Genomic DNA, 12,025 nt, shown 5'->3' on the forward strand with positions numbered 1-12,025 from the left:
CTTTAAGTTCAACTGATTATCAAACACAATCCCATCTAACATTCACAGTTTCCAGGAATTAGGACATGGCATCTTTGGAGGGCCATTTTTCTATTGTAGCTTAGCAATATATCTTTTACAAAACAGATTTCAATCATATCTGTAGTCTTTTGCTTGAGTTTTGTCTATGTGTTGTATGAGCATTGAGCTAGGAGAATTATTCCACAATGAATGTGCATGTGTTTGTTTGTGTAGGTTTGTTTATCATGGTGTCATATTTGAGTATCTCCCTAATAGGTATGGGGGAGGAGGAAGAAGGGTGCCTGGAGGGGGTACCTAATAAAGTGTTGCTGCTCCACAAAGACTTGCTGCTATTGTATTGTTGTTATTATTGACTATAAAACTAATGACAGTGTCTCTTTGCATGTTTTGTTTGAGTATGCCCCTCTGTCTCTAAATAATCCTGGGTGTCCAACCTAGTGATATTTAATGTATATCTGTGATGTTTGGACTATACATGAGCCTGTGTCTATAAGTTTGTGCACATTTGGGTATATGAACATCAATGAATGCACACACATGTTGTACCACAGTGCATGATCACAGATATGTGCATCTAGATATTTACTCATTCACAAACTTCCAGGGTATCCAGACAGAAAGACCTTGCATGAGAGAGACAGAGAAACCAGGAAGAGGAGAGAGAAGGGAAGAAAAGAGAGGAGGAAGGAGGAAAGGGAAGAAAGAAGAGAGAGCTAAAGGTGAGGGAAGAAGGCACAAGAAAAGATCATGGAGAGGACAAATCAGAAAGCAGGAGGGAATTCCAGGGATCTGCAGTTAGTTTAAAGAAAAAAAAAAAAAAAGGAGAAGATCTGGGGGCTCCACTTCTGGTCTTCTTGCTGTGTAAATTTGGCTATCCCAACTCTCTAGATCTCAGTGAATAGATAATCCTCGAATCGGTTCCAAAGGAGGGAAAGAGAAAAATGGAAATAAGAACACGTATAGGGAAAAGTAGGGAAAAAAACAGGAGAGACAGAGAGAGATATAAGGAGAGATCCTGGAAGTCAGAGTAGAACTGAGACAGCACCATACAGACTCCTAGAGGCACAAGTGTGGGCACCTGCTCCCACCCCTTATCCCAGGGTTTCAGTGTTCTTAAGCCCTTAATAGGCAAGGTAGGACGATACAGGAATGACAGTCACAGACCAACACTGAGAGGCTTCCTAAAGCCACACAAACCAGGATCCCAGCTTCCGGTCCCCAGCCCCCATATGTAGGTGTGCCAGCCACCTGGAATGACTCACACCCTGGCGATGTGGGCACACATGCCAAGAGTGAGCCTGGGCACCCTGCCCACCCGCACATCACAGGCGGGGGGTTGGAGGGAAGTAATATTTGTTCGTGCTCTTCAAGGAGGGGAAGGGGGCTACCCTCCCTCCACAAGGCTACCTGCCCCCCCAACAGCGCCCCCTAGTGACTACCTCGTAGGCTCCAGGATCCAGGTGGCCTATTCTCCCTGCCCTCCTCCCCCAAACCTTACAGGGGAAGCGGGAGAACCTGATGAGGTGTTACGCAAGGCCTGCTGTTTACCTCCCGCAGGAGCCTCCTCCCTCCCTATAAAACCTGACGTGGTGTGGTGGGGAGACTCGTCAAGACTGAGACTGGTTGAAGTGAGAGGTAATCCCAGGAGAGGGGAAGAAAAGTGGCATAAAGTTAATGAGGGAGACGAAGAGAGGGGCATCGAGTCAGCAAGCAGCAGGGGCCACCCGCCATCTGCACGCACGTAGGAGGTCGCGGTGGTCCCTCAAGGGGTGGCGCCCAGACCCTGGCTTCCCATGGAGGCGCCTGAGCTGGGCCCGGGGCTGGTGGAGCGTCTGGAGCAGCTGGCGACGTGTCCGCTTTGTGGGGGCCCCTTCGAGGACCCAGTGCTTCTGGCGTGTGAGCACAGCTTCTGTCGCGCGTGCCTGGCCCGCTGCTGGGGGAACCCGCCGCCCACCGGCACCGAGGCGCCCCCCACCACCTGCCCCTGCTGCGGCCTGCCGTGTCCCCGCCGCAGCCTGAGGTCTAATGTACGGCTAGCGGTGGAGGTACGGATCAGCCGCGGGCTGCGGGAGAAGCTGGCCGAGCCCGGCTCCCGCTCGGGAAGACGCCGAGGGGGCCGTATCCCAACCATGGGTTGCCTGGACCCGCACGGAGAGGTAGGTGGAGATGCCATCGAGGGTCACCAGCTGTTAATGGGGTGGAGGAGGGCTCGTAAGTTCCCTGGGGAAGACTGGAACGGTACTTCGCACCCCAAAGTTCTTGTGGAAGTTTAGGTAAGGGATGAAGTTGGGGGAAAAAAGCAAAGAACGAGGAGGCGGGGTCTGACCCGGCTCTCAAGGTGAGAGGCGCTGGGAAGGACAAGGGGAAAGGATTGACATTGTTCAGGAAGAAGGAGTCTGGACAGATGCTGTGAGAGGAGCTGGAGAGAAGAGGTTGGACAGGCAGAGACAGTTGGGTAGTACACAGCACACGGGACCCCTGGAGACTCCGCAGAGAACACGGGAACTGCGGGAACTTGGACTGGGCAGCCCCAAGTCGTCCAGGAGGAGCAGAGCTGACTGAGGGGAGGGATCCTGCGCGCGGAAGGGCGAGTGACCCGGGCTAGCGCGAGTAGGAGGCCCGGGATGATGGTAAGAGATGTCAGAACGAGCATAGGACAGCGGGAGAAGGGACTGTAGAGGGCGGAGAAAACGCAGGAGTGGCGGGGTGAGGGGGCGGCAAAGGAGGAGAAAGGACGGAGTAAGGAAGGGAGCAGATCCAGTAGCCCCTGTGGCGTCAGGGGTGCGGGTTGGTCCCCGGACTCAGACCTTAGCCGAGCTATGTGTTGTTATTGTTTTCAGCTCCTCCCAGGTCCCCAGGCAGGGGTGGCGACAGGTGGAGGCGAGGTCCGGGAGAACAGCTGTTGGGGCCTCTGGGTTCTCTCCACGTACGAACTTTATTAGTCGCCTCCACACCTCGACCCCTCCTATCTCCGTACGCCTTGACCACCAAACAACCCCATTCCCTTGCTCGACCCCCAGGGTACTGGCTTCTCCCCAGCAGGCCCGCCGGTCTTGGGTCTTGCTTCCGCCCTTTGAAGTCTTCATAGACCTAATAAGTCTTGGTGTAATTGGCATAATTAGGCAAATTGCCTTTCCTCTCCTCTTTCTCTCTCGCCACCACACCGGCCTGCTCCAGCCATTCTCGAGGGACAGTGAAGTGGGGCAGGGGATTGGGGTCCCACTCTTTGGAGGGGATCCAGCGCCCTCTTCTGGCTCCTATGGTTCTCTGCAAGATCTGTTGGGCCTCTTGGGACACATCCAAGTCCAGTTGCCTCCCTGGCCACAGTAGAGACACAAAGCAAAGGGCCCAATAAACGCCACCGGGCTTTTATAGCAAGATGGGAAGCAGCTTTATTGTAAGGTTTTTATATACCAACTCTTAACTCAAAGGCTTTGGGTGTGTATTTGATCTGTATGATGGGGATGGAGGTGGACATTTGTCTGGGATACGGTGGGGAAGGTGATAAGGATAGCACTACTGAAAGAGAATGGGACTGAGAAGGCAAATGAGGAAGGTAAGGTCTCTTGGAACAAGAAATAGTCATAGATGAGGTTGGAGAAGGGGAATTGAGAAACTTTGGGGAATAGGGAGGGGGAAGGGAGCAGTGGGGGTGGAGTTTAGATGAGGAATAAGTGGTGGTGATGGGGTGAGAGCAGAGAAGGGTCATGAAAAGGGAAGGGGGAGAATGAGAGGGAAAAAGGAGCACAGGGGGAAAAGAAGGAGCTCACTCTGAGAGGTGGGGAGGAATATCACCCACTTAAGAGTTCCCCTGAGGAGGCAGGAGAAGGGAGAGGACTCCCCACAGTATGAAACTCAGAATCACATCCATGTTTTCTTCTGCCCATCCCAGGATATAAGGAAGACGTGGAGGCGGTGAGTTTCACTTTTACTCTTTTTTCCTTTCCACTACCATCAGTCATAGCCATCACCTTACCACTGGGTCTATATCTTTGTCCCCACTTATAGGCAGTGTTTCTGGGGTGTTAGCCTCATCTATTTCTGCTCCAGAGAACTGAGTGGGTTAGAAGTAGGGACTTCAGAATCAGCATCAGAAGGCAGAGGGGTGTCTAATGATTTCCTGACTCTTCCTCTTATCTGCCCAGATTTGATGCCCCAGCACCCAAGTTGTCTAACTTAGAGGAAGATCTCCCTGATGATTACCCAGTGGTCAAAAACATGCTTCACAGACTGACAGGTAAGGAAGGATGTAGGGAGGGAACTGAATAAGATCTGTGATAACTTTGTTAACAAAGTTCTTAAAAACGGTCAAGTTTCTTAGGATTGCTGTAACAAAGTACCACAATCTAGGCAGCTTACCCAACATTTATTCTAAGCTCTAGAGGTAGAAATCTGAAATCAAGGTGTCAGCAGTATTGGTTTCTTCTAAGGGCTGGGGAAGAATCCGTTCCATGCGTCTCTCCTAGCTTCTCATGGCTTTTCCAATTTCTTCGTCGTCACATTATCTTCCTTTTGTCTGCATTTGTTTGAGACCAAATTCCTTCCCTTTTTTATAAGGCAGAAGTCATATTGAAGTAGGACCCATTCTAATTTTAACTTTATTACCTCTGCAAAAAGCCTCTTTTCATATAAGGTTAATTCCAAGATATTGGAGGACTTCAACATACATTTTTGGAGGCACAATTTAACCCAGAATAGTATCTGTCCTCAATTCTTCATATTCCAGTCGTTTTCCTTCTTCCTTTTTCATTCCTTCAAACCCTGGAAATCAGTACATCTCAGGAACCCCTGCTTCTACTATTCATATCATTCTTCTCTACAAGGGTCCCAGGACTGGAGTCTCTTCCTTCCTTGCTCTCTCCCTTTCTTTAAATTGCTGTAGAAGATGTTCCATCCTTTTAGTCACCCATCATCCCACCTAATCCAGATTACTTCTAGCACCCCAATCCAGAAATCTTTGCTCAAAGCACCCCATACATACAAGACAATGTGGGCTGTTGTTGTTGTTGTTCTTTTGTTGTTGTTGTTTTTTCCTGATCCCTTTTGGCTATCTCCACCCTCTCTCTCCTCGGCCTCACACTTCCCATAGAAATAGGCCTGTCCACCCCCACCTATGGTTGTAGGTGGGTGGCCTGGTTTTGCAGGATACCTTGGATTCCTTGTTTTGCCCCTCCCCTTTGTCTATTGGGGTTCCGGTATCAAGTATCAGCCTTTCTCTTTAGATCCACCTTCCCTATCCTGCTGACCCAGCTCCCACGCCCCACTCCAGATGCTGCAGATTGAAGTATTAGTCCTCATTTCCCATGAAGTTGGGTCAGTCTCACCCTTACTTCTGTAACACCTCAAGCCAGAGGCAAAACTTTGCTCTTTGAGCTCTGCCTCCTTCCTTGGACTAGCAAGTTCTTCCTCATGTCCAATTCCACCCTATCCTGTCCAGGCCTGCTCTTCACAGGCCTTTATCCTTTTTGGTCCTGCAGCTTCCTTTTGCCCTCGTTTGTAGGGTTTTCAACAGTCTTGCGCTCCCTACCCTGCCGGATTCAGAAATCCCTCTCACAACGGTCCTCTCCTTGCTTCCTCCTTCCCAGCCGACCTGACCCTGGACCCTGGCACCGCACACCGCCGCCTGCTCATCTCCCCCGACCGCCGCAGTGTCCGACTGGCCCCACCAGGCACCCCAGTGCCCCTGGACGGCCCCGCGCGCTTTGATCAGCTCCCAGCAGTACTAGGCGCACAGGGCTTTGGGGCCGGCCGCCACTGCTGGGAAGTGGAGACCGCGGATGCTGCCTCTTACGGAGACTCTTCTGGGGAAGATGAGGACGACCGGGAGAGCTGCTATGCGGTGGGCGCCGCAGGGGAGTCGGTGCAACGCAAAGGCCGCATCAGGTTGTGCCCAGCGGAGGCAGTGTGGGCTGTGGAGGGTCGCGGCGGCCGCCTGTGGGCCCTCACCGCACCTGAGCCCACCCTACTCAGTGGCGCCAGACCACCGCCAAATCGTATCCGTGTAGACTTGGACTGGGAGCGGGGCCGCGTGGCCTTCTACGACGGCCGCTCGCTGGACTTGCTTTTTGCCTTCCAGGCGCCCGGACCCCTGGGGGAGCGTGTATTCCCTCTGCTTTGCACTTGTGACCCCCGGGCCCCGCTGCGCATCGTGCCAGGAGAGGGCTGAAAGCCTCACTCCCAGGCCCCATCTCTCTTAGTTTGGCACAGCCGCTTGGAGGCTGTTTCCTCTTGGTTGCTGAAATCCCCACTCATTTCAGGGACCCGTTCATAAACCTATGCAATAGTATTAATAAGCACCCATCACCAATCCACATTATCTTCCCTCTCCCCAAATAATACGACTTTACCTGGCCTCTCGGCTTTCACATCCAGGCCCCAAATTCAATACGTTCCTGCCCCCTTCCTCCCGGGAATATTTTCTCCCCCACACTATTCCAGTACTTCCCAACAGTTCTTTCTATTACTATTCCAGGCCTCAACTGGGAAACAGGCTCAGCCCGGTCAGTACTGGTGAACAGAGGCCCTGGCTTTCCTAATTTTAAAGGGCTCAGTGCCTTCTCCACTGCTGGAAGGCTTGTGCTTCCTGGTCCTGTCCATTTTGAGGGTTCTCCTCATGAGAACCAAAAGCCTCTTCCTAAAACAAGAAGCTCGACAGGGACTTCTAAGAAGCTTAATAGTGCACCCACTCTTTTTTTCAGGGTAGAATGTTAGCCAGTTCTATTCTACCTTCCTTCTGTGACTGTTTTCTGTGCTCACAAATTTTGCCCATTAAAACCCCTCATAAAACTTTCCCCTGCACATACTCACAAAAAGGAATGAATGGTGCTACCCCTCCTTTCCTCAACCTGGGAAAGACCCAGACATTCCCAAATGCATCCTTGTATATAGTCTCACATCATTCCACCCCATGTATAAATGGGCCCGTATTTAACACGTTTTGTGATGTTGGGTTATTTATTTTGTGCATCTGTGGCAATAAATGAGATCTCAGTGGTGGTATGAATTTGACTGATCTCTGCAACTGTGCATGGCAAGAGACCTGGAAAATGATAACCAGGTCCCAGTAAGGGGTGGGGAGGGCTGAGAGAGCTGGATATCTGGGTTGGGAGATACATCAAAGCCTAGGAAGGAAGGGATAGGAGTGTAGTACAGGGTACATACCCCCATCTGTTTGCTCTTTCCCTTTTCCTTCCTCTCCCAAGATCCAAGGCCCCTGGGTTATGTTGGATGGCTCTGAAGCTGAAAGATGAAAGGCTGAAAAGATAGTTGGCTCTAGTGACCAGTCTCAAATTATCTTTGTCAAAAATCCTGTATCAAATGAAAAGGGTGGGCATGACTTTTTTGTTCCACTTTCCCTTAGACATGAGAATGACAAAGACCTCTTTCTCTAACTCCTTTCGAGGGCATGAAAGGATGGGAAGGAGGGGAAAGGCTGGGAGCCCAGGGTGTCCCATAAGACCTCTTATCCTACAGGCAATGACTAAGAATAAGGATTATATAAATGCATAAATGGAAGAGCTCTAAGCCAGGATTAACAAGCACAGCTGGGGTGAGATTGCCTGGAATCTAACTGGGACCCTGGCAGTGAAAGCTGGGACTACTGAAAACCCAGTTTAAGTGTTTGGGACTCAAATCGAGGGTGCAAGGGGCCAAGATAACGGGATCCCAGGACAGGCAGTTTGGCAGTAAGAGCAAAGGAAAGAGACTGGGACCAAGATGCCTAGATCCCTGGTAAGAACAAGAACTGGGAGGAGAAATGAGGGCTGGGAGAACCCAGAAGACTGGGTTCTGGAATAGCAGCAAGTCAGAATTCCAGGATCTCTGTCCACCCTCCTCTACTTCTTCCCTCTATGAGGCAAAGAAGAGGGAAGGAGGAGCGTGAAGAAGGAATCAAACCATGGGTTTAGCCCCCAGGTAGCCACATGGATACATTCAGGGCCAGACAGACACAGGAATGATGGGGGAGAGAGGAATTTAGTGCTGCATTGGCCCTGGAGGGGGCTGGGAGGGGTCGGGAGGTTGGGGAGGGGTGGTGGGGGTCGGTCCTGGGATTGCATGACTCCGTCCTTTGCGGTGGCCCCGTACACAATGTGTATGACCACAGCCTTCCTCTTCCTCTTCCTCACTCTCAGTGGAGCTCTCACCAAAGGCCCGAGGTTTCTCATAAATACAGCAGCCTGCATTTGGAGGGAGGAACTCAAGTCAAAAAAAGAGGAAGAATAAGATGTTCAATCAGGGCCATTCCTACTGAATCTTTGAAAATTCCTACTTCCACCATTTCCTCCTACCTTTTAGGATCCAGTATCCCCAGGCCCATTCCCTGGGACTCAGGCACCAACCCCTTTTATTTTTGTGTACTGGAGATTGAACCCAGTATCACTGAGCTGCATTCCCAACCTTTTTTTATTTTTTATTTTGAGACAAGGTTTTACTTAAAGTTATAGAGGTTGTCCTCAAACTTATAACCCTCCTGCCTCTCAGTCTCCTGAGTTGCTGGGAAAACAGGTGCACCCCCACTAACCCTGGCCCTTTTGTCCCTTTAGACAGACAAGAATCTGAAGCCCTACTTCTCCCACCTCTAACACCTTTTGCCATCAGACCTTAATATATCACTGTTCCAGCCCCTCCCTGCCTTTTTCCTTCTAACTTTAACCGCTTTTCTCTGAGAACCACCAAAAGAACCACCAAAAAGTGACAGAATTGTGAGCATCTTGAGCCAGTGGATGTTAGAAGGTAGAAAATAAACAGGAAGAAATCAGAACTCTAGGGTTCCTGTGGGCCCATAATAACTCACATTTTGATGAACGGCGCCCCATGTGTTCATTGTCCACTGTGTCACTCGTCCATTCCACTTTTTTTTCTGGCTTCCTTTTCCGAAGTTTGATAGTTAGGCTCCGGTTCTCCTAAGGTTGAGAGTCATGGGCATATCTATTTAGTCTCCTACTGACTTCCCATTCACTCCCAGGGCATCTCCTTTCTTTCTTCCCCAGCTCAATCAGTTCCACAGATATAGCACCAGAGAAACCAAGTACTGGAAGAAGATAAAATAGAACAGGTCTTTGCCCTCAGAGAGTCCTTGAGGAGTTTAATTTCCTGTTCTCAATAACCACTAGTATACAGAGAAGACACAATTCCTAACCTAAGGAAGATCCCAGCATAAATCTTCAAAGGAAAATACAATCCTCGTTGCTTCTCCATCTTCCTGCCCACATCATCCTTAATGGTATTAGTACATGAAAATTATTTTCAGTCCCCAGTGACTAATCTTTGGTCTCCTTTCTCCAGACTCCCCTATTCCCTTTCTTATTAAAGGAAGACCTTCATTCTTACCTCACTCATCCCCAAGTCCACCTTCCCCATCTCTTATTCACCTATTCCCTCGCATCCTTAGTAACAATTATTACTAAGTTCCTTTCTTCAGAGATTAAACCCAGTGCAATCATCGTCCTTTGAAAGCAACTTGTTATTGCAAATATACTACTTACTTCCCCATTTACATTCCCCCCTCCTCTGATTTCTCAAAATAATACCTTCATCTTCATTTCCGTGATTTCCTTTTACACTCATGCATTTAATAGCTCTGAACTGATAAATTTGCTTCTGGTCAAATTCCCTTACAGCTGGTCTCCAACCATGCTTTCTTACATTGACCTTTCATTTCCTCCCAGCACTTTTCTTGTTCCTTAATCCTCAATTTCCTTTTTATTATTTATACGTTTTATTACAGACCACTACCCCAAGCGGCAACTCTTATATCCCAGCTGTCTCTGCACCAGCCTCCTGCACCATCGCTGTCACTCCAAATATCCCCACTCCCTTGCGAATCTCGCAACGCCAGATATTCAATCCCAGACCTCCCAGATCCCCATGCCCTGTAGCTCCAGCAACTTTCCAAAGCCCTGTGCCCTCCCTCCCAGTATCTCCCAGACCCCTAAAGAGCACCGCCCCCCGCCTTTCTCACGGGCTCGGTTGTCACGGTAACCGTTGTCTCAGTGACGGTCTCACTCAGCCCGGCCCCTGCCTCGGCCATGGCTAAGGCTGAGGAAAAAGAGGAGGGGAGGAAAGGGGATGATACACCCTTCCCTTTTTCTGTTTCTCTAGGTTCTAAGAGAATCGGTATCTGATTCAGAGTAGTAGCAAGGATCCTCGGCCTCCTTTTTTTCCCCTCCTCCAGGGCCTCCGTTTCTCCACCCCTGGGGATAACCTGTTCAACCCCACTTCCGGCTCTCCACTTCCGGGTGTGACGCATTCTGCAGTCCCGCGTTTCCCTTCCCCAGAACCAAATGCGTCAAAGCGCAGGCGTCCGCCTGTTTAGTTCCGCCGTAATATGACAGAGCGCAGGCGCTGCAAGAAGGAGAAGCAAATTCAGCGGAAGGGGCGTCACTGCGGGTGTGGGAGGAGGGAAATCAAAGGTGCACGAACTCCGACAGCCGAATTAAAGCGGGAAGGGTCGCCTAGAGGTGTAGGGCTAGGTCACACGCAGCGGACCTGGTGCGGCAAAGCGGATTGCGTGGGAGCAGGTGCACCAAATTGAGATGCCAGTAGCTGACCCCCACTCCCCACTCAACCTTGAGTGGATGGGTGAGAGACCGGGGGAATAGGTGCAGTAGTCAATTTGGGCCAATTTTCGTCTAATCATTGTTCCCTCCCGGTTTCTTTAACGAAAAACCGGACCAGGGAGCGGTTGGAAACGCTCAATTAAGAAGCAATCGGGGTTCTAGTTCTCGCCTTGTGCCTGTAGGTGTTCCAACAGAGGGCACTTAATGCACCTTCAAGTTGGATTTTTCCAGTCACTCTACTGGGCCTTGAAGATGGAGGTGCATAAGACACTCAGACCCTACCTTTTCGCTCCCAGTCTGGTGAAAAAGACAGGCATGCTCAAAACTAACTAAAATATAAGACGCTGAAAGAGGCATTAACATAGAAGTGAATCTGATCAATGAACTGAATTTAGCTACATACTGCTAACATTCTTTGGGGTGGAAAAGAGTAGATTAAGCAGAAAAAGTCATAAATTGAAATATAGGCCATTTTATACAAATACGTGCACTTTTTTAAGGGAGCGAAAGAAAGTGTTAAAAGGAAAACCAGGAAAGCAGACATATTTTGTTTGTTTTTAGGTAGAGAGCTTACAAAGTGGTAGGTGTGTGCATTGATTTAGCTGTGGTTTTATACTATTGGGACATAGGGGGAGTGCCAGATTAGGCTTGACAGCGAAGCAGTGGTTTCATGGAAGGTCCTACATGCTTTGATAAGAGACTTGGACTTTATCCAGCCAGTTGTTAGGAGACAGAGAAAGGCTTAAAATAGGTAGAAACATAAGCAAATGTAAATGATTTCCAGAAAGGGTTAAGGGGTCAACTGCCAGAACAGTCAAACATACAGTGGGGAAGAATGCCCTGCCCATCTGCAAGTTGTGAGGATAAATCAAACAATATAGTGTAATGTTTAAGAGCTCTGAATATATCAAGGGCTATAAAACTACAAGATAATCATTGTTATTCTCATCCCTTGATCATAGTTTAAATCAAAGAATGCATAGATGCTGGTTCCCAGAAATAAAAATTTGAATGTTTTGTATTGTGCCTGGTAGAGCATTTGTTTCCCTGGAAAGTTTTGGGGAAAAGAAAAAAAATCAGCATGTATACTACATAGCCCATTTTTAAAAATGTGATCTCCACACATACTTATACAAGCACATATATCTTGGGGGTGGGATTCCTTCCATTTTTTGTTTCTTTCTATACGAGAGTCTATTACAATGGATATAGCATTTGTTTCCCCAGAAAGTTTTGGGAAAAGAAAAATAAAATCAGTATGTATACTACACAGCCCATTTTTAAAGATGTGATCTCCACATACTTACACAAGCATATATATTTTGGTTATCTCTGGGAGGTGGGATTCCTTTGACTTTTTGTTTCTTTCTATGAGAGTCTATTACAATGAGTATATATTAATCCCAAGAGTAACTGAACTAAAACTTCCAAAATGTCTATGCATC

The 12,025-nt window shown here is 49.0% G+C and overlaps 2 protein-coding genes across 2 annotated transcripts; one reads left to right on the plus strand and one right to left on the minus strand.

Annotated features, from left to right (window-relative positions):
* The first annotated feature begins 1,614 nt into the window (after positions 1–1,614).
* Positions 1,615–7,020, plus strand: Rnf39 (ring finger protein 39). Its single transcript, XM_047559047.1, has 4 exons — positions 1,615–2,177; positions 3,914–3,936; positions 4,167–4,258; positions 5,607–7,020. The coding sequence occupies exons 1-4, from the start codon at positions 1,815–1,817 to the stop codon at positions 6,185–6,187; spliced, it is 1,059 nt and encodes a 352-aa protein (XP_047415003.1). The 5' UTR covers positions 1,615–1,814; the 3' UTR covers positions 6,188–7,020.
* Positions 6,936–10,219, minus strand: Ppp1r11 (protein phosphatase 1 regulatory inhibitor subunit 11). The gene is made up of 3 exons (XM_047559048.1): positions 9,983–10,219; positions 8,816–8,924; positions 6,936–8,198 (listed from the first exon to the last, which is right to left on the minus strand). Exons 1-3 carry the CDS (start codon positions 10,049–10,051, stop codon positions 7,996–7,998), a joined length of 381 nt encoding a protein of 126 aa, XP_047415004.1. The 5' UTR covers positions 10,052–10,219; the 3' UTR covers positions 6,936–7,995.
* Between the last annotated feature and the right edge of the window lie 1,806 nt (positions 10,220–12,025).

The sequence above is a fragment of the Sciurus carolinensis genome, chromosome 7, assembly GCF_902686445.1.
Source record: "Sciurus carolinensis chromosome 7, mSciCar1.2, whole genome shotgun sequence".
Classification (NCBI taxonomy): Eukaryota; Metazoa; Chordata; class Mammalia; order Rodentia; family Sciuridae; genus Sciurus; species Sciurus carolinensis.

Excerpts from the sequence above, each read along its gene's own strand:
- Ppp1r11 (XM_047559048.1), bottom strand. The coding sequence starts at position 10,051 with ATGGCCGAGGCAGGGGCCGGGCTGAGTGAGACCGTCACTGAGACAACG. Across the intron at positions 8,925-9,982 it reads TTACCGTGACAACCGAGCCC|GAGAACCGGAGCCTAACTAT; the intron begins GTGAGAAAGGCG and ends TCTCAACCTTAG. Across the intron at positions 8,199-8,815 it reads GGGGCGCCGTTCATCAAAAT|GCTGCTGTATTTATGAGAAA; the intron begins GTGAGTTATTAT and ends CTCCAAATGCAG.
- Rnf39 (XM_047559047.1), top strand. The coding sequence starts at position 1,815 with ATGGAGGCGCCTGAGCTGGGCCCGGGGCTGGTGGAGCGTCTGGAGCAG. Across the intron at positions 2,178-3,913 it reads GCCTGGACCCGCACGGAGAG|GATATAAGGAAGACGTGGAG; the intron begins GTAGGTGGAGAT and ends TGCCCATCCCAG. Across the intron at positions 4,259-5,606 it reads CATGCTTCACAGACTGACAG|CCGACCTGACCCTGGACCCT; the intron begins GTAAGGAAGGAT and ends CCTCCTTCCCAG.